Source organism: Nematolebias whitei, chromosome 20 (assembly GCF_014905685.2).
Source record: "Nematolebias whitei isolate Nwh7 chromosome 20, NemWhi1, whole genome shotgun sequence".
In the NCBI taxonomy this organism is placed as follows: domain Eukaryota; kingdom Metazoa; phylum Chordata; class Actinopteri; order Cyprinodontiformes; family Rivulidae; genus Nematolebias; species Nematolebias whitei.
This window is the reverse complement of record NC_056517.1, coordinates 37,791,255-37,811,975: the sequence shown is the minus strand read 5'-3', so window position 1 is coordinate 37,811,975 and position 20,721 is coordinate 37,791,255. Positions and strand designations below refer to the sequence as shown.

The 20,721-nt window shown below is 38.4% G+C and overlaps 1 protein-coding gene across 1 annotated transcript in view; it reads left to right on the top strand.

Moving 5' to 3' along the window:
* Positions 1-20,721, top strand: part of tpk1 (thiamin pyrophosphokinase 1) — a 106,751-nt gene that overhangs the window by 24,002 nt on the left and 62,028 nt on the right. Inside the window, exon 3 of the mRNA XM_037694318.1 lies at positions 6,413-6,482. Within this exon, the coding sequence (XP_037550246.1) occupies positions 6,413-6,482 (70 nt within the window). The remainder of the gene's footprint in view (positions 1-6,412; positions 6,483-20,721) is intronic.

The following is a 20,721-nucleotide window of genomic DNA, read 5'->3' as shown; positions in this document are numbered from 1 at the left end:
AAGATATCCACTAAGATATCCACTAAGATATCCACTAAGATATCCACCAAGATATCCACTAAGATATACACTAAGATATCCACTAAGATATCCACTAAGATATCCACTAAGATATCCACTAAGATATCCACCAAGATATCCACTAAGATATACACTAAGATATCCACTAAGATATCCACTAAGATATCCACTAAGATATCCACTAAGATATCCACCAAGATATACACTAAGATATCCACTAAGATATACGCTAAGATATCCACCAAGATATACACTAAGATATCCACTAAGATATACGCTAAGATATCCACCAAGATATACACTAAGATATCCACCAAGATATACACTAAGATATCCACTAAGATATCCACTAAGATATCCACTAAGATATCCACCAAGATATCCACCAAGATATACACTAAGATATCCACTAAGATATACGCTAAGATATCCACCAAGATATCCACTAAGATATCCACCAAGATATACACTAAGATATCCACTAAGATATCCACTAAGATATCCACTAAGATATCCACCAAGATATCCACTAAGATATACGCTAAGATATCCACCAAGATATACGCTAAGATATCCACTAAGATATCCACTAAGATATCCACCAAGATATCCACTAAGATATATGCCAAGATATCCACTTAGGTTGTTTTCACACCTGATAGTCCAGTAGACTCGGTTCAGTTGGGGACCAATATTCATGACCTTTTGTTACATTTGAGCTGGTGCGTTTGCATTCACACTGCACTGTGCAGTCGAGCCAACCTGTTGAACCAACCTGTTCCCCCACTCGCCTGTAGGGGCGCTGCACCAAGAACTACTGAAAGAAACGACACAAAAACCTCTGAAGACGCTTCTTCTGCTTCTGGAAATAAAAACAAAAACAGAGTGGCATCAAGTTGTAGCAGTTTTAGGAGTTATATTTTGTCATTTTTCAAAAATGGACTCAGCATGAGCAGAAGATGAGGCAGAAGACCATGGAGAATGTTGTTTTTCACACAAGGCAGCTGACGGCTCCATATAAGAGAAATGCGTGTTTGTTTGCCCTGCGCTGTACTCCACTTCTTGCTTGTGGAGCGGGGCCTGGTCTGTTTACATTCACACTGTACTCAAACCGCGCTGGAGTTCTCTTCTACCGGACCGAGACCTAGGTTTTAGCCCGGGCCAGAGTTCGCCTTTTTGTTCCGTGACAGAGTTCGATGTCGCATTCACACCTCCCCAAACGAACCGGACTTTCTAGGAAAACGAGCTAGAGTTCAATTAAAGCGGACTAAACAGGGCTGGTGTGAATGCACCGTAAGGATGCAAGTCCGGTTTGTTTGGGGAGGTGTGAACGCGCTGAACTTTTTTTTTTTTTTAACCATTAAAAACCCAAATATCAATTTTTGCTTGTTTATATGCATCTATACTGACTGTGTTATTTATTACTGTAACTATTTTTAGAGACAAATTTCAACTTGAGAAATATGCCAAGATTTTGATTATCCCTTTAAATGCCACTTTATACACACAAAGCTAATCCTCAGCATGAACGGTGTTCAAGGCGTTTTGTGTGTGTGCACGTGTGTGCAACAACATATACAGAGACAACGAGTGATACTGTTACAGTCTGTTGCCATGTTGAAAGGGAGAAGTTTTCTCTTTTGCACGAAGATGTTGTTTGAAAAGTTTCTCAGCCTTTGCTCTCTGACAGAGATAATGAGTCATTTACATACGTTCTCATCATCCCTTCATGCAAAACACAGACAGCAGGTGGTGGAGGTTATGAATAAAAGCACTACCTTGAGTATAAGTGTTTTATTTGCATCGGTGCAAACGCATCTTGATTCACGCAGCTTTTAACAACACAAGACAATTCTTGGTAGCTCGAGGAAAAGAAAAGTCACGTTCTGTTGGAATAATAGTTTCTGTTCATTAAACCCACCAAATGAGTCAAAATAAATATGTTGGTGAATGTTAATTAATGCAGGTGTGACATTGACTGCATTGTTACACTTTCAAAAATAGTTCAAGGTCGTTAGGCTGTTCATCTAATGTGAGTAGTGTGAAATGTGATGAATCGTAGCGCCGCAGCTCAGCAGCAATTTCAAGTGGTCTTCGTATTTGTTATCTCGAGTGCTGTCAGTAATAAACGGATTTAATTCACATCTATGATTTGTGCAATTAAAAGAAACATTTTTTTTTCTAGTGAAGTGTGAAGTTTGGTGTCACCAAGCTATATCTTGTTATTTTTCTGTTAATAAACACTCTGACTTGATTTAACTTTAAATATCATTTAAGATAGTAAGATTAACTCTGTGCATTTCATTTTTAACAGCTTCGTCCTAATAGAGTATAAATGAAAATAAAGAAATTGCATTTCCTGTAAAAATGCAGTGTGAATACTTATTGCTGAAGAACTTGCTGAAAAAACAGCTGAAGTTAGCTGAAATAGAAGAACAGGCCTAAACTAGCATAAGGAAGCAGAAGAAAACACATATTTGCTGAATTATGTTAAAATAAGCAGAGATGAGCACACAATTTAGGAAATTAGCTTAAAAAAGCTGAAATTAGCAAACAGCAGCTGAAAGTAGCTGAAAAGGCAGGAAGAAGCTTAAACTACTAGAAGGAAGTGCAAGGAGCTGAAATTAGCAAAACAAAACTGTGGAGTTAGCTGAAAAAGCTAAAATTAGAACAAAACAGCTGAATAGTAGCTAAAATAGCAGAATATGCTGAAAATAGCATATTTAAACTGAAAGGAGCATACCAAGCTGAAATTACATAAAGCAGCTAAATAGGTTGAAAGCAGCTAAAATTACCACCCAAAAAGTTTAATTTAGCTGAAATTAGCTAAAAATGTTTAAAATGTAGTTGAAAAAGATAGAACAAGCTTAAATTAACAGAAGAAAGCAGAAAGAACAAGTTTGCTGAAAAAAGCAGAAATGAGCAAAAAAAAAGTGGAAATTGTTTGAAAAAAGATGAAATTAGAAGAAAAACAGCTGAAATGTAGCTAAAAAAAAAAACAGAAAGAAGCTTAAATAACCAGAAGGAAGAGGAGAGAGCACATTTTTGCTGAATTAGGCGGAGCAATGTTGAAATGAGTGCAAAAAATGTGTAATTAGCTGAAAAAGTTAAAATTTGCATAAAACAGCTAAATATTAGCTGAAATAGCATAAAAAGCTTAAACTTGCAGAAAAAAAGTTGAATGGAGCACAACAAGCTGAAATTAGCAGAAATAAGTTAGAAGAGGCACAAACATGTTGTACTTTGTAGTTAGCAGAAAGAAGCTGAAAGGAGCACAAAACAGCTGCAATTAGCTGAAAGTAGCTGAAGAAAATTTACAATTTGTGGAAGGAAGCTGAAAGAAGCTGAAGCAGAACAAAATGTGAAAGGAGCAGTAAAAAGGTTGAAAGCAGATCTAAAGATCTGAAGGATGGAAAATGAGCTCAATTCATTTTTTATGAGGAAAAAAAAAATGTCAGAAAAGGCTAAATGTTTCAAAAAGCTAAAGTTGCACCAATACCAAAAATTATAACAGGTTTGGCCTGAAAGAGTTGATTTGTTGAAATAGCTGAAAACTGCGGGACGAGACATGTGCCAAAAAATGTCCGGAAGAAAAATGAATCAGAATAGAGTGAATGCTTCATAAACATTCACACAATGAAACATTCACACGTTCATAACAAGCATATCTGAATATGTGGACATGTATGTTCAAACGCTGGAGTTTCTCATGTGCAGCACAGACTTTGGTTCGATGAATGGGCCCAGCTGGAAAAAAGGAACAAGTGTTGCCGTCTCTTTGGTGAAGGCTGAACAGTTTTGAACAAGGTGCACGTGGGAAACTTTAGCTGGTTGAAGTCTTCCCCAGCGTGCACAACAGCCCCAAACAAAAAGGTAATTTAAAAGAAAAGGCTTTCTATTTAATTCAAAAAGACAGACGCCATGAAAGAGCATGCATTTGCAAATATTTTGCATCTAATTTAGTGCCTCATGAATATTGTTTCATGAATCCTAAATAACAACCTCCTTGGACTGTTTTTAATGACTTTGCTATGTTTGCACTTTAACTAATTTGAACCTTATTCAAACTTTTACCACTTGTTTTTATTCAACAAAAACAAGGTGATTGCTGTTGATGGCTTTAAGGGAGTGTTTAAATTTGTACATTGACATGCCCTGTTTGTAACAGAAAAATAACTTTTGTAAAAACAAAGCAAACCCTCTTCTTATACTTGTCATAGAAGTATTTAAACATATCTCATTCATTCATTCATGTATTCATTCATTCACTTATTCATTCTTATCAGGACCTAATAAAGACAATTAATGTAGAGAATTGAAGAACCAGTCTTATTGTAAAAAAAAACAAAATGGAACAAATCACAGCAATAAACAAAGTGTCATTACTTATTTGTTGGAAACTAAGCCAGAACTGTAAAAGTGTATAAGCATTTATCTAAAAAAGTTAAAACTGGTCCTCTGGACATTCAAAAAACCAAAACAACACAAAACAAAACAAAAAAAAGTAGAAACGTTTCATCTTTCATCTGAAAGACTTCTTCAGTTCGAGGTGCTGTGTTCAGCTCAGTCTTATAAATAGTACCTGCACCTCTGAGGTCTACACTCATCTCCAGGTCAGAGGTCACTCGTTCAGGGATGAAGATGTTCACATCCTGGACAGAGAGGAACGGTGGTTTGAGAGAGGAGTAAAGGAGGCCATCTTTGTGAAAAGAAACCGTCCATCATTAAACAGGGGCGGAGCCTCCATGTTCAACTGTCCCCCTCTTACAATGCTGTGATTGCTAGTATCACTCAGCCCCCTGTGAATAGTAAACAGCCATCAGTGTGCTAATGATCCATCGTTAGGCTGATGGTCCTTCTTGACCATGTGAGCAGCTGGTTCTGGTTGTCAGCAGCAAACTGGTTGATCCACCATGAGGAGGTGCTATTTATAAGACTGAGCTGAATACAGCACCTCAGACTGAGGAAGTCTTTCGGATGAAACACGAAACGTTTCTACATTTTTTTGTTGTTGTTTTGCTTTGTTTTGTTTTTTTGAATGTCCAGAGGACCAGATTTAATTTGTTTTTAGATTTTTCTACCTGGATTATTGAGCATGCATCAGGATATAAGCATTTATATTACTCTTAGTTTGACAGAAGCACGTTCAGCATGAACACACCAAAGGAACTGCCTTTGTATGACCTTATCGAATGTAAGAACTGTTAATGATCTTCCTTTAACAAAAATATTGCAACTTGTCACAATCTGACAAATTTTCACATTATCTGCATTTGGCCATTGCAAATATTTAACTTTAAAACATTTTCATTTACAACTCAGGCCTTCTCAATAACTTTTTGAGTCGGAGGCTAATGGCTCAGAGTAGGAGGCTGGAGTAATGTTCTTACATTGACATTACACACATGTTCTGTGTGGCACAGATGTTGGTGAATACAGAACGTTTAACACTGAACATTTATCTTACTAACATTACAGACATGAAAAGAGTTATGAAGTCATAATCATCAGCAGCTGTCAATCAATTTTGTAGCGGGAGAATGAGACAGGTCCAGTAAAAAAGAAAAGAAAAGTAAAGTAATGATTAATGTGTTGCGGAACAACATTTCATATGAATCTTCACTGAATTGAGAAAGCTCCTCGGATAAAGTCCATTTGTTTTAGCTTTTAATCGTGTTTGGAGTTACTACATAAAGTTAAATGGTACAGAGGATATTTTGTGACAAAAGTTCAATAATATGCAGTAAAGAACTTATCTCCGTGTGTAAACAAAAAAAGGGTAATACATTTTTCAAATATGACCTCCGATAAAATTCAGCTTAAATGCCTGGTGTCATTGGTCTACCTTCATAATATACATATTTCATGCTGTTTTATTAATCCAAAGTATTTAGTAAAATGTTCAAGTTGCTGGAAAATGCATAGTTTTGAGTAGATTTTTTTAAAGTATTTTTCAGGGTAGGTGGGGGTCACTGGCCCCTGGACTCCTCTAGGAGTGGTAGGACTGGAGGAAGTGGGGTGTAACCCTTCACTTTTAAAATAACTCAATATTACACACCTCTGAGACATACATGAGGAAGATGAGAATCCCAGTGAGTACTTTGGTCATTAGTAGTTGTGGTTATTAGTATTTGAGCATGTAGTTGCCATTAGGCATTAGTAGTTGAGCATGCATCAGGATATTAGTAGTTGTGGTTCAGTGAGAGACTACCTTAAATGTAAGACCACTCTAAAGTTGCGCTGGAATAAATTGAAACTTGGGACACCAAAAGTAGTCGGATGAGTTCAAACGCCAACAAATTTAACAGCATTTTGCATAAAAACTAATTAAAAAGTAGGGTGTAGTGTGAATTCACACCAACTCAATTACTGTGTGCCTTTCTGTCTTTAGCTCTCTTGAGGGCATGCGCTGATGGAGCTGCCAATCATCTTTACAACATCACTGCTGGAGATCGTGACAAGTAAGTTGGGCTTGGGTTCACATTTGAATTAGGTCATTTGTGCTTTGACTTTGTTTATGCACTTGATGTGTGTTTCAGTGGACAATGATTAAACAGAGAAGCTATACATTAAATATGTATAATAAGCTTGATAACACAGGAGACTGAAGCATTCTGTGCAGCCACAATCTAACTGACTTATATAGTTCTTATGGTTAGAACTGTGGTTATGTTTAAGTGTACGTGCTCTCCAAGCAAAATTAAAAAAAGCTCTCTGCTCATGTTTGAAGCTGTATGTGTTTCTGATAAGGTAATGCTGGTTTGCAATCTGCAATAACCTTTTTTTGTGGCTAATGGAGGGCTGCCGTAAGGACGGAGATGGATCTGGGGATCGCTGGGTCCCTGAAGTGTCAAGACTTTCACATTAACGCTCAGAGCGTGAGCATGAGTGTGCCTTTCACCAGGGTGTGAATGGGATGTTGTGTGTTTTTTCATGTTTGTCTCTCTGTGTGCATGTCCTTGCAACTTTATTGGTGTAGCAACCATTTTAAGTCGTAGACGCTGGAGGTGAGGACATTTTGAACAAACTGACATCATTCAGACCCATTACATTTGCCACTGAAAAGGTTTATGTCCAGAGCATTGTTGTGTAGGTTTAAAGCTATAGGTTTTGTTTTTGCATCTATGGTAAAAATACAAAAAAATGTATATATTGGAAATCACTAAAACAATAATTTTAATGTTGTAACCGGCATTTTTTTTATTTTTATCCTTTGCCGTTTTAATTCTAGACATTTTTATGTAATTCAGTTCGACTGGGAATATTTTGGAAACTGTACGTTGGTGCAACAAGTTAACCAAGTGGTCAAAGTTTTTACAGCAAGTCAAGTCAAGTCAAATTTATTTGTATAGCACATGTAAAACAGGAACTGTTACCAAAGTGCATTAACCAAAGACAGACAAACATGGGGAGACTATAAGCTGCAGCCACTTGAGCGGTGCCACAGTTTTAGATAAGGATCAGAAATCAGAGATCAGAAATGACCTAATAACAAAAAGCAACATAAATAGACAGACGTATAAATTTATTCATAGGGGACAACAAAGGTGGTGAGTAGTCCATGTACACTCCAGAAAGTTCCAAAGTTCTGATAAGTTGGTACAGTGTCTATCAGCGTCACAATTCTGATAAGGCCACAGATGTCCTCGGGAGAAGAGGGGTGGCAGAAATTTCTAGTTTACGTATCCTCCAGGAGCAATTTGAGATAAGTATATTTGAGATAAACAACAATTGTTTGGGCCACCAGACTCCGTTTTCTGTCTGCCTTGAGTTCTGCTGGTGCACTCAATGGAGAATCCAAACAGCCAGATTAGTGGACATTCCGCCCGGTCCATGCTCAATTAGTTTTCTCCAAGACTGAATCCTTCATGCCGGCGAGTTCCAGGAGCCGCACGTGGTCTACGATTCTCAGAAATCGCGTCCAGCTTGCGGTTGAGCTTGTTAAGCATACGAGTCTTGAGCGCCCGAGGCACGGATTAGTCCTTCACATAAGGCTGGCGGCTTTACCGTGGCCGAAACTGCTGCCAATGTCTTCCTAATTTGTCGATATCCTAAGTATTTGCCGATTCCAAAAAGCAGAAACCCTCCACGGACAGAACAGATATTAAGATTGCTTTTACAGTTTTTTACATTAACATTGAACTTGTGTTTTTAATTAACCATCTTCAATTTATTCATCAATTAATCTTGGAACCTGCTTGTCAAATATGCAATGCAGGTACGAGTTGTGGCCCAGACTGTGCAGACGTTGCTCACAGTTTCATGCGTTTGTGTGACACAGCAAATTCATCCTCCGACCCTCGAGTTCAAGCTCCGTCAGCAGCCTGTGCACTCAAGCTGACAGCCAGGTTTTCCTTTTAGACTGACTATCCAATTCTAATAGCACCTCTCCTGAAAAGTTGTTCATTATACACTGATGGTGAGGAGAGAAAACACAAAGGAGAACAGGGAGGTCTTGTTAAATGGTGGAGATGTGTAAATAAACTTAAGACCTGATTAACCCAACATTATCATACTAATAGACTACAGAGGAGGGAAGAAGAAGAGCAGGGGTAAGTGGAATACCAGTTATCAAAGCCCAGTTTAATAAACTCTCAAAAGCACCAAAACCCAGACAACAAAACCAACTTTTACATAACATGTATAACAAATGAGTAAACTTCACACCAATAAGATATCAAGGGAAAACATGCATATGGTTTGCCAGTTCAGCTGTACCTTGGTAGAAATTAAGAAGTACATTTTGCCTGCACATTTGTAATATATATATATATATATATATATATTTGGTACCCTTATTCATACTTGCATCTAAAGCATGTCTAATTCAGCAATACCTCTGACTAGACTGACTAGATCTCCTATATTGTGGGAGGAAGTTGATTACCCAAAGAAATCCTTCACAAGCCCTGTTCTGGGATATCACCACAAAGACATGCCCTCTTAAAACTTCCTGGCTGTTCCTAAATCCCCAGTCTACCTGGTCTCTGTTACAAGCTCAACTGGCAGCTCAGAGGTGTAACAGAGGTAGGTTGACTTCAACGCCATGTCTCCTCGGTTATTTTAGAGCTCACAGATGAGAGGAAGATGGAACTGGCTTGATATGTTTTGCAAAAGGGGTTACACACACAGGGTGAACTTGCACACTCCACCCATTCAGGCTGTAGTCAAAATTTAAATCAGAATCTTTCTGTGGGATGATCGACCTTCAACCAGTCTGCAGCTCTGTCTGGTTTAGCCTATTCACTTTTAACTGCCCTTGATAGTCACAAGGGACTTTGCGCCTTTAAAATTTAACACATGTCCACAGTAATGATTTAAATGAAAGACAATTGTACCTTTCTGGTTACTTCTCTAAGAAATATCTAAACATAATTGGTAGGATTTAAATCTTATATGTGTAGTGAAGATGCATAGAAAAAAATGAATTATGTCCAAAATGTAACAGACTTATTTATTTGTGTTTTTGATCCATTATTGTTTAATAATCTTTGCTAAGGTTGAACCACGTTAGTCTATCTGCTCAAATCCAATGATCAATTTACAGCCGTATAGACATTAATACATTCATTGTTTATGTGGTACAAAATGCAATGTTTGATTTTTTTTTTCAAAATATTAGTGTTTGTAATTGGATGGGGAGTGGTGGCACAGAGGTTAGAGAAGGTGCACATGTGATCGGAAGGTCGCCGGTTCAACTCCCCATATCGACAACATCAAAATGTGGGTGGGAAGGGTGAAGCACCCACACCTGCTTCCACCCTCTTTTGCCCCAATCTGGACCCTTGAGCAAGGTCGCAGCCGAAAGAAGAAGAAAATGTGTTTGTTATTGGATATCATTCCAAACATTTGACTGCCTAATGGCATCCATCCATTCGCACCCATTCATTACCTCACGCACTTCTTCGTTTCCGGGTTGCAGGGTCACTAATGCCCATGTACAGCTTTCACTGTGCGAGAGGCGGGATACACCCTGAACGGTCGCAAGTGCGTCAAAAGGACCTAATGACCTGCTTTGCAAATGGTTGTTGACCTCTAAAGTGAACGTCTAACAAGGTTGAATCAGGTCCTCAGGACAGATTCTTCTTTGAAGAAACGTTTCGTCTTTTATCCAAAATACCTTCAGTCTCAGGAGCTGCAACAACTACACGTAGTTCGGTCTGTCACCAGAAATCTTGTTGAGCCACTATGAACCAGAAGGTGCTGTTTATGAGACTGAGTTTGTTGCAGCTCAGACTGAAGAAGTCCTTTGGATAAAAGATGAAACGTTTCAACAAAGAAGAATCCATCCAGAGGACCTGACTCAACATAGTTAGATTTATCTACCTGGATTGTTACACTTGCATCAGCATATCGAAAGTGAACGATTAAAACAATTTCCTAAAACATTACCACCAAGACTAAGCTCTTTTAGCTAACATATATATGAAGTTTATTCTAAAGTTAACTTAAAATTTACAGTCTGCACTTTGATAAAAACACTCTGGACATCAAAGCGTGTTGCTATTCTTCATCTTCCTTGCTGTTTCTGTTGTGTTAGCAACATTTTCACTTGTTTAAATTATGTAAAATTAAAAAGAGCCGTGCATTTCCACACACCATTGGTTTCCCATCTCGCCTCTCTTGTCATTTAGGACCACCATGTAAGTACAGGAGCCCATTAAGGACAACACATTGCTTGATAGTGTCAGCACTTTGTGTTTTTAACTACCACTGTAATTTGTGGGCAGTATATAATTGGTTGTATTTTGTTATTTGTGCCTTAAGATGTTACTACGGTATATCCTACACATCTTTTACTGGTTTGTAGAAGAGGGTAGCAGCCAAACCTTCTAAACAAGCCGCAGCTGTCAACACTTCAACTGAATTTTCAGCGTCTGTACGATGAACATTTAAGTTATGTCACATTTCTTAGAAATATATCCAGTCTTTTAACGTGCCTGCAGCTGCACCATGTTAGAGGTGGCATTTTTACATCCAAATGAGCAATAAAATTTACTGCTTCACAATTTTCTTAAGCCATCTTGAGAAAAAAAAAAAAGTAAATTATTTCAAAGCATTTTAGCGGTGAAAAAAAACCCCCACGGTTTTAACAAGTGAAGTTCGTGAAAGTGTCTAAATTCTCACATCTTTGCCTGTTAGTGTGTAGTCCCATCAAAAAATAATGAGGATAATAAAAATTTCTGCTCTACCTCCACAATCTCTGGTGCTGTCACAAGAATAGAGTGGGTGGACGGCATCCCACTGTTAAAAGAAAGGTGCCACGTAATTTTCTGTCAAAACAGCCTTAATGGTAGACATTAGGGATGTAGAGTGGAGGCGCTGCTTCGGGCTAAGGCTTTCTGCTTTCACCATGAGTCAAGTGACAGTGATGTTACTTCAGTGAATAGCGTGCTAGAAGAAACGGTGCATGTTTTTTGATTCAGATGAAGGCTGCATCCCCCTATTTTATTTAAGCAGTTTTACTCTCACTTATAAATTAAAAGACATGTATGTTAGTGAGTATAGATTTGGTGCGGTCATGATCTGGTGTTAAGTTGAACCCAAGTGCAGACAGACACACGGGGAACTCGAAGCTAAATGAGAAATATGTTTATTTACAGCTAAACAAAAGGCTGACATGGCAGCAAACACATGAACGGAGGGAGACAGAACATGACGCCTGAACAGGACAATCCATGGACAAATGAGAAGACGCCAAGACTCAAAATAAATAGGAACACCAGTGATTGACAATGAAGAACACCTGGGGGGATTAGGGTAGGGGACGTGTGTAGGAGCTGTAGAAACACAAGGAAGACAAACACCAACGCACAGGTGCTGTCCCATTGATCTGTATACATTCTTTGATTGTCGCCAACCACCAAAATATGAAGGCGGACAATAGTTGATGATGTTTCAACCAACTTCAGACATGTGCATGTGTCTGTTATCACTGTATCTCATTAACCACTGGACAGACTTACCGTTAAAAACACAACAATGACAACATCTTGGTCAGTTGCACAGATACTGAACTAAAGTTAGGGCTGGTAGTAGCCAAGACTCCTCCTCACCATATATTTTGAGTTCTAACAGATTTCGCAAGTTCTTTATTTAGAATTATGCCAATAACTGTGTATTTCGGAGTTAAAATAGTTTTAAAACCACTCAACAGATGCTGAATAAACCTTTAGGAGAAACGTATTGAACATGCACCAAAGTTCATGCTCAATAATCCAGGTATACAGTCCAACAAATGTTTAGGCAGGTTATTGAACGTACCTTTACAAGTACTTGAGTTTTGAAGCCAACCTAATTTAAGAGTCACCACAGCCCATTGAATTTAGCAAACACAAAAATAGGCAACCTATTTCAAACAGTTTTACAATTCTATGCTAAAATGTGGTGTGCTTGTAGTAGAGTGGTACACAACGCATAGTCTAAGTGCTACATGTGAGATCGTAGCTGTTAGCATCATCACTTATTATGTTAGCAAAATATTTCATGAATCACTGGATGGATTTTACTGAAACTTTCATATAGTAATCAGTGGATGTAGATTTACAAATGACTGACTTTTGGAGTCAGTGCAAGATAGCTCCCAAAAGTAACGATTATTAGCCAACACAAAAATAGGTATAGCCGAGTCACTTTAACAGACATTAAACTAACATTCCATGTGGTGGTAGCTGAGAGTCATTCAGAGCACACAATCTGAGTGACATCTCACAGTATTGCATTGGACTGTGCATAATTTAATGTTCAAGCTTTGACTAAAACCCATCTTAGGCTCTCTGGCATGAAAGGCGGCAGGCGGCATGCTTTCCTTCAAGGAATGCTACATCTTTAATTTCCTAATTCTTCTTTAGTTTTTCTTTTTAAAATGATATTTTATTTAGAGTATTCTGTCCTTTGACTTATTAGTCTTCCGAGTCACTTTGTTTCAATAAAAGTATGTCTCAACCATCATACTCTTTGGAGTGTTGAGTTCCAGTAAGCAGTACAAATACACGAGTACTGTTCCACACAAATATAAATACTTTAATGGTGATAGCAGTTACCGTCAACAAGGCTGTGGAAATTTCAAAAAATACCACTGACTTAATGTGACAGTAATAACTGTTGCCTGTTTTATGCATTTTTAAGAGAATCATTTTAATAATTGTGACTTATTTTAACAGAAGCACCAAGTTCTAACATAAAGCCTGTCAGCTCAAAGAGGCATTGCTATTACTGCTATTTACCAAACGTGAACTAAAGTTACTCTCATAGAACTTCATATCTTATTTTATTAGAGCCGACGCCCTTTACCCATTTTTATAATTGTGAACCAAAATCTCCTTTGTTTGGAATGAATTGCACATTTGACCAAATCATCTGAGAAGATAAGTGAAAAAATGGATGAGCAGGAAAGAGGATGTTGCTAAACCTAAGAGCAGCTTTTTTTTGTTTTTTGTACGAGCCGAGTTTAGAATATTTTCCACCTGTTTATGGGTTCACTTTGAGGCAAATGCAAACATAAGTGAATGTGACTGTGTCAGTGTTTGACTAAGCGCGAGGGCTTGTGGAGGAGACTTTCTGATCACAGTTGTGTCAGTATATTTTTATGCATGCATTGTAGTTCAAAGAAGATAACGCTGTCAACCACAGCAAGTTCACTTGTCAAGAGCAAGGCTTTCTTATTTTTTAAGCTTTACAAATAAAGAAATAGCTCAGGCAGTCTTTCTGTTTGGCATTTATTCTGTACTTGCCATTTTACTAATACAATACATGTTCGTCTTTATCTAGTATTTAGTATTAAAGGTGTTTGTTGCAGTTCAAGCAGCATGCTATTTAAAATGTAATTCAGACTTGTTTAATGAAGATGTATAGAATGTGATTCAGGTAAATTTCTTACAGATTGTTCTTTGCACATTTGAGCATTTGCAAATTCAGTTGAGAACCTTCATCTAAAACTTTTTTTTTTTTACACGATATGGTGCAGGAACGTTCTACTCAACGTGACTCGTCCCAGCTTTGCTGTAGACCAATACAGACTCATCTTTTTGTCATTGTACCGTGTTTGAAATTGAAATTATGCAAGACATACAGATTATGTTTTTTTTTTTTATTACATTACATTGATTTAGCAATCACGCTGCTCCTCCACGTCGAGAGGAGCCAGTTGAGGTGGCTCGGGCATCTGGTTAGGATGCCTCCTGGACGAGGTGTTCCGGACACATCCCACCGGAAGGAGGCCCAGAGGAAGACCCAGGACACGCTGTAGGGACTATATTTCTCGGCTGGTCTGGGAACGCCTCGGGATTCCCCCGGAAGAGCTGGTCCAAGTGGCTGGGGAGAGGGAAGTCTGGGCCTCCCTACTTAGGCTGCTACCCCCGCGACCCGACCCCAGATAAGCAGAAGAAAATGGATGGATGGATGGATGGATGGATATAGCAATATTTTGTCCAAAGTAATTCACAAGTGAGAAGCATAGAGAGGTTATGATTCTGAGTTTATGAAAGGGTTTTATTACAGAAAGGCATTTGGAATAATTATAGTGACTGAGAGAGCTACAGAGGAAGAAAAACAAGAAATTTCTAAGGACGATATTGGATTTTTGGCCAATATCTGATATGCCAATATGTTAAAACTTATTTGGCCGATGACCGATACTTTTTTAAATATTTTTTTGCTTTGTCAGAACATAGCCTCTTATTTTGGCTTATTTGCTAGAAAAAATGTGCAACAGCTGAAAGAGCTGGTGACATATGTTCAGTAACAGCTAAATGATATGCATAGCACTTAAACTTATATAAAATGAAAACTGTTAAATGTTATTTATTATCATTAGTCACCTACGATGCTGTCTCACTTGTTGAGGCTTGTTCCAGGCTCTTAGCTGAATTGTGGGATCCTCTGCACTCTTGTGCATGAAGCCTTTTTAATTTTAAAGTTTTTGTCTATCCATTGTGCCGTAAGACTAATCATGCTAACGGGGCTAACACTTGACGTCCAAATGTCTGTGGTAAAACTCACCCAACAAGTCGTGTTATCGGTTATTAGCTTCTCGATGATGTTGGAAATGACGGCTTGTAACTCGGGTAAGGCTACATCGGAAAAATATCTGACTGGGGACGATGTAGCGAGGCTCAACGTAGTCCAAAAATCTTCGGTATCCGACATCCTCAACGAAAAAACTTCCACACGCCGACATTTTGACTTCTTCCTCTCCACCGTGACCAGATCAGGTGGGCGCGCATGACGTCATCACGTTGTGCTGGCGCTGCAGACATCCTTGTCACTGGGTCGTCATTCAAAAACAGCATCTTTTATATCGGTGAGTTAATTTGATGGAATGTCTGATATTTAACTTTTAACGCTAATATCGGCCAATACAAATACGTGCCGATAATATCGCGCATCCCTAGATATTTCTAAATATGTTTGTTCTCATATTTAACATTACTTTTGACATGCTCAAGATTTGGAATCCAGGATACAATTGATATAACCGTACAAATCAAATGACTTCATAACATTTGTAAATGTCTTGTTTTGTGCACTGATTTGACGCTTAAGTCTTACCAAATATACTGTACCTTTAACTTTGTAAAATGGAAAACCAAACAAGTTTCAGCCTACCTGCCACTACTACTTATACCATACTATGCAATTAAAAGTAGCTTTTAGTCTTTGTTAACGTGCCTTTATTTTACATTCAACATGGAGGTTGTTCGTAACAGATTGATGGAAAACACATATGGGCACAATAAATATTTTGTGAATACATTTTGCACCTTGTAAACCAAAATATCTAAAACTTTTGGTTTTACACCTTTTGGTTTACAAGGTGCAAAATAAATATGACTGGAATTTGTGCCCATAAACACCCACTATCCTTGAAGCTGACATTCTGAGTTGAGTTAATAAACATCGGAGACTAAATTTGGTATTTATAATGAGGGTTTTACTTTTCAGATATACAACACCTTGTTGCTTTAGTTCTTTCTTAGTTTATTTGCAATAAAAGTGTTGCAGTTACGGACAATAAAAAAACACTTTTCCCCTCTTGTTGTTTGTATCTTGTGCAGTAGCCCTAAAAGTCATTCCAAGACTTCACAAACCTGTTGTTTGTAGTTGGACTGTGGGAGGCATATTGGCAGTGTGTTAATGAGATGCCTACAAGGACCTAGCTGATTAATTGGGGATTGTGCGCTGTTAGATGAAGAGCCGTACGAAGAGATCCTGAACAAACATACAGCGAGTGAAAAGTTCATCAGTTAGATGAGACACAGCACACAACTCAAAATATAAATATCTGAATGCCAGTAAGATCACAAATATTAGACTTAGGTATGTCTCAATAAGCGTTTATACAACAGCAATGAGAACATGCGTAATATAAATTATAAGGATGTTTTTTGTAGGTGAACTAAAAAGAACTCAGAACAAGAATTAATGTTTTCTACTAAAAGCAACTCAAGCCTGAGATTTTCTTTGTTGGTTTGATCGTACGTTACGCTATAATAAAAGTGCTTTACACTATTTTTCTCCTCGTTTGCAGTGACCCACAGTTTCAGCAGTGCAATCCTAAAACACTGCGCAACAAAATAGATAATTTAAAAAGCAAAAACCAAAACTTCCTCCACCTCCTCATCGTCTCTTCTTTGATTTGAAGAGGAAACGGATGAGAGGAACAATCAAAGATGCGTCTCATCAGCTTCTGAAAACACTTTAAAAACTAAGAGTTTTTCATGTGATGGAGGAAATAAAAAAGCAGAGTAACTGAACATATTTAGTATTTGATTAAAATTAAGTGGACAATGTGAAGGATGGAATCGTGCACATTCAAACGGATACCTGGCTAGAAAAAGTATTTGAAAGATTCAAGCGCATTTAGTGAAATAACCTTTTTTTTTAATCATCCGAGGAACAAAATATGAGTTTAGGTAGAAGGAAATAGACAGATAGGATGCAGAGATAAAGACACATGCACGCACATTTATATTCATACACGCCCGAACACAGACAAAGGTCACACAGCCATCCCCGCCACCGGTGCTCAGACAAACTGGTAGTAAAATGCTCTATTTCCCATCCAAATTAAAGTGTCAGTTAATATTAATGTGAAAGTGAGGACTGTCAGACCCGCAACATGCAGACACACAAACACATGCGCAAACAGCGTTTACGCCCAAACACACAGACACAAATGCAAAATTTAGACTCTCGCCTGGTCAATTACTAGCAGGCAACGGTGGCGTGTGTGCAGGTCGCAGCGAGGTCTGTGTGTGTGTTTGCGTGTGTGTGCTTAGCTCCCATCAAGCCCAGTGGCACATCGCCCCCCATCTGTCACATGAAGGTTATTTCTGAATGAAGATGCAATTGTGGTGTCCTGTTGTATAAAAAGAGAGTAAAATGCTCCCTGTGTATCTGTGGGTGTGTACCTGCATACTTGTGTCTTGTGTTTGTGATTTAATTTAACTTTGCGTGTACAAGGAAAAAAAAAAAAAATGCAGCTTCATCACGTTTTCTTTGCCCAGCTCAGGTGGAGTCGTTTTATTTTTTTAATGAAAATTGTAGTGTGCATGTGTGTGTACCTGCAGATTAGATACAATTCCTGTTGTGTTTATCTTGGTGTATCTTGTTGTTGCAAATGGGAACGCAGAGTAGGAAAGAAGAGAATAATCCTTATGTATCTCTTTCTTCAACCGACCGGAACATAGCTTTTGCAGCTTGCTAGGGAGCGCACACACAAACACAATATCCATCCAACCATAAAATCCTAATGTCAGACCTATTAATGCCTCTAGATAGCAGCAACTGCATCCCTGCATGGTCCTACTCTTCCCTAAGAATCTACACGAACACATAAAACTGAAAACAACATGTTTATCTACCTCCTATGACAAAAAGCTTATTCAGTAGTAGATGGAAAATTTTTGGCTCTTTTTATTTGTGTTTGAATGTGAGAGTACCGTAATACAAATAGAAACAAGAACAACAATAAAAGCCCTCACTCTGGGAATTCAGGTTGCTACAAAACATACTGGAAAGAGAATTTTAAAAATGCGAAAACCGAAAGCAATTAGATCAAAGTTCATGCTCAATAATCCGGGTAAAGAATTCAGCAAATTTAAGTCAGGTCCTCTGGATGGTTTCTTTGTGTTGAATCATTTCGTCTTTCATCCAAAGGACTTCATCAGTCTGAGGAGCCACAACAAACACAGTCCCATAAGCAGCACACTCACATAGTGGGTCAACCAGTTTGATGGTGATAAGATGGTTTCTGGATTCCGCCTTCTCCTCCGTTGACTTGTTTGAGGCAGCCATGGCCAAAGTGTCCTGATGCATGCTCAATAATCCAGGTAGAAACATCTGAAAAAGTTGTCAGGTCCTCTGGAAGGGGGTTCAAAAAACAAACAAACAAAAAAAAATGTAGGAAAAAAGTTTTGTCTTTCATCCGAAAGACTTTTCAGTCTGGCCAAAGTGGTTCAAAACATCAAAGTTCATGCTCAAAACATTTATTCATTCATTCAAAGCAATTAGATTTCTAAACTTTCTTCACAGTTTACAATTTATTGTATATAAGGTAAAAATGATTCAACAGTGTTCTGAACTTGGACTTTTTTTTTTTTACTTTTTATGCATGATTAGGTGAATCAATCAAAAAACATACATGTACCAGTACAAATAAGAGGCGCACTCGGGTCCAAAAAATCCGACCCAGCCCACAGCCATCATCTCCGAACCCCACCCAATCCGTTGAATTAACAGTAATTACAGGTCCGAACCTGAAAAAACCCCGACATTATTAATTAAGCTTTGACTTCTTATACCACAGACTATTATTAATGGTTGGTGGACACGCACAGCTGAGTAAAGGGGTAGAAGATCAGAGCTGAGGAGCCATCAAAGCGCATTAAATGCTTCCCCTGCTTCTTCCTGCATTGGACCCTGCTCTCACGTCAGATATTTTGTGATCTCCCCTGTTTGGATAGTCAGCCGTGCATGTCCCTGTCGCAATAAAAAGTCCAACACCGACCCAGCCCACACATTAAGCACATTATTATGGCCCAGCCCGGTCCGAATCTAGGGCCGGCAGGGCCGGGTTAGAAATGACCATTCTAGTACATATACTAGAATGCTTGTTTTGAGGACACAAAGACTGGGATAATTCGGTTTGAATTAAAGTAAAAACTAAAACCAGTTGCTTTTTTGGCAAAAAAATCTTTAAATAAACTTCTAACCAGGTATTTTGGATGGCATTTTCCTGGTTCCCAGATGGCACAGTTGGTAGAGCCTTCACCTTTCAGCCATAAGGATACCAGCTCAAATTTCAGATCCCTGCACCTTTCTGGGCAGAGTTGGTTCTCTCCGTGCTGTGTGGGTTTTCTCCAGGTACTCCAGTTTCCTCCCACAGACCAAAAGCATGCATGTTAGGCTGATTGGTAACTCTAAATTGTGCCTAGGTGAGAGAGAGAGAGTGAATGGTTGTTTGTCTCCATGTGTCCCTGTGATGGACTGAAGACCTGTTCAGGGTGTCCCCGCCTCTCGCACAGTGTCTGCTGGATATGGGTACCAGTGACCCCCGTGACCCCCGTGACTCGAAAAGGAAGGAGTGGGTAAAGATAATAGATGTATGGATGGATAATAAACAGTCATTAGGAGTGACCTTATGTTACTTGTGCACTAACCTCTAAACAAGGATCATCTTGTCTAAATATTTAATAAAACCAGCTTCATGCCTCTAAACCTGCACGTTGTAGTGACTTTTTTAAATGGATGCTCTTATACGCAGGGGTGGATATAACAAATTACAAATATTCACATTACTGTAATTAAGTGACTTTTTGGGTACTTGTACTTTTATGAGTATTTCTATCAATTGTATACATTTACTCATACTTAAGTACAATTTAGACCACGTAATGTACTTCGCCACTTTTAAAATCAGAAGTCGCTGCCGAGTACGGCCACATCTTGAATTGATATTCAAACCGTTCGTCTGCATCTTTGTATCAATAAGACTCTCAGATCGTGATCGAACCATTTACCTATGACGTAAGCGAAGGACAACCCCGTAGAGCAGAGAGTCTTTTATGGACTGAAAATTTGGAGAAAAAGCCAAAATGTAGACAGAGGACAACACTGTCAACAGAGAAAACGATGATGTAAAGGCTGACGATGAGTGCCCGTGGCCGTACCTGGAGGAATGTTTCATGTACAGAGGGCGAAAAGGAGACAGCATCCAGATGTGAACTTTGTTTGATCTCTACGGTGATATCTAACCTCAAAAAACATATTGCGGAATACGAGGTTGTACAATTACCTGCATGATATTGCTTTTTATTGTTTGTATGTGTGAGTTATTAGTTTGGCTAAGTATGCAAACATCTTAGTTCTTGTCACTGCCATCGGTTTGTCTGGTACTAAAATAAGACGGAGCTTCTGAGCGTCTGAGGAATGAGCTTTGACTGTAGCCGTTATATAAAGTAAATCAAACTGAATGCCTTCTATTAACACAATAAAACATCAATTGGTTAAAAAGTAATTACCAGTAATACTCAGAGTAGTTTTTGAAAAGAGTACTTTGTGCTTTTACTTATGTATTTTTAAAACACCAGTATGTTTACTTGTAACCGAGTACAATTTAAGCAGTGTAACAGTACTTGTACTTGAGTACACATTTTCAGTACTCTTCTTCTTATATGTCCTTGGATGTATTTTAGTTGA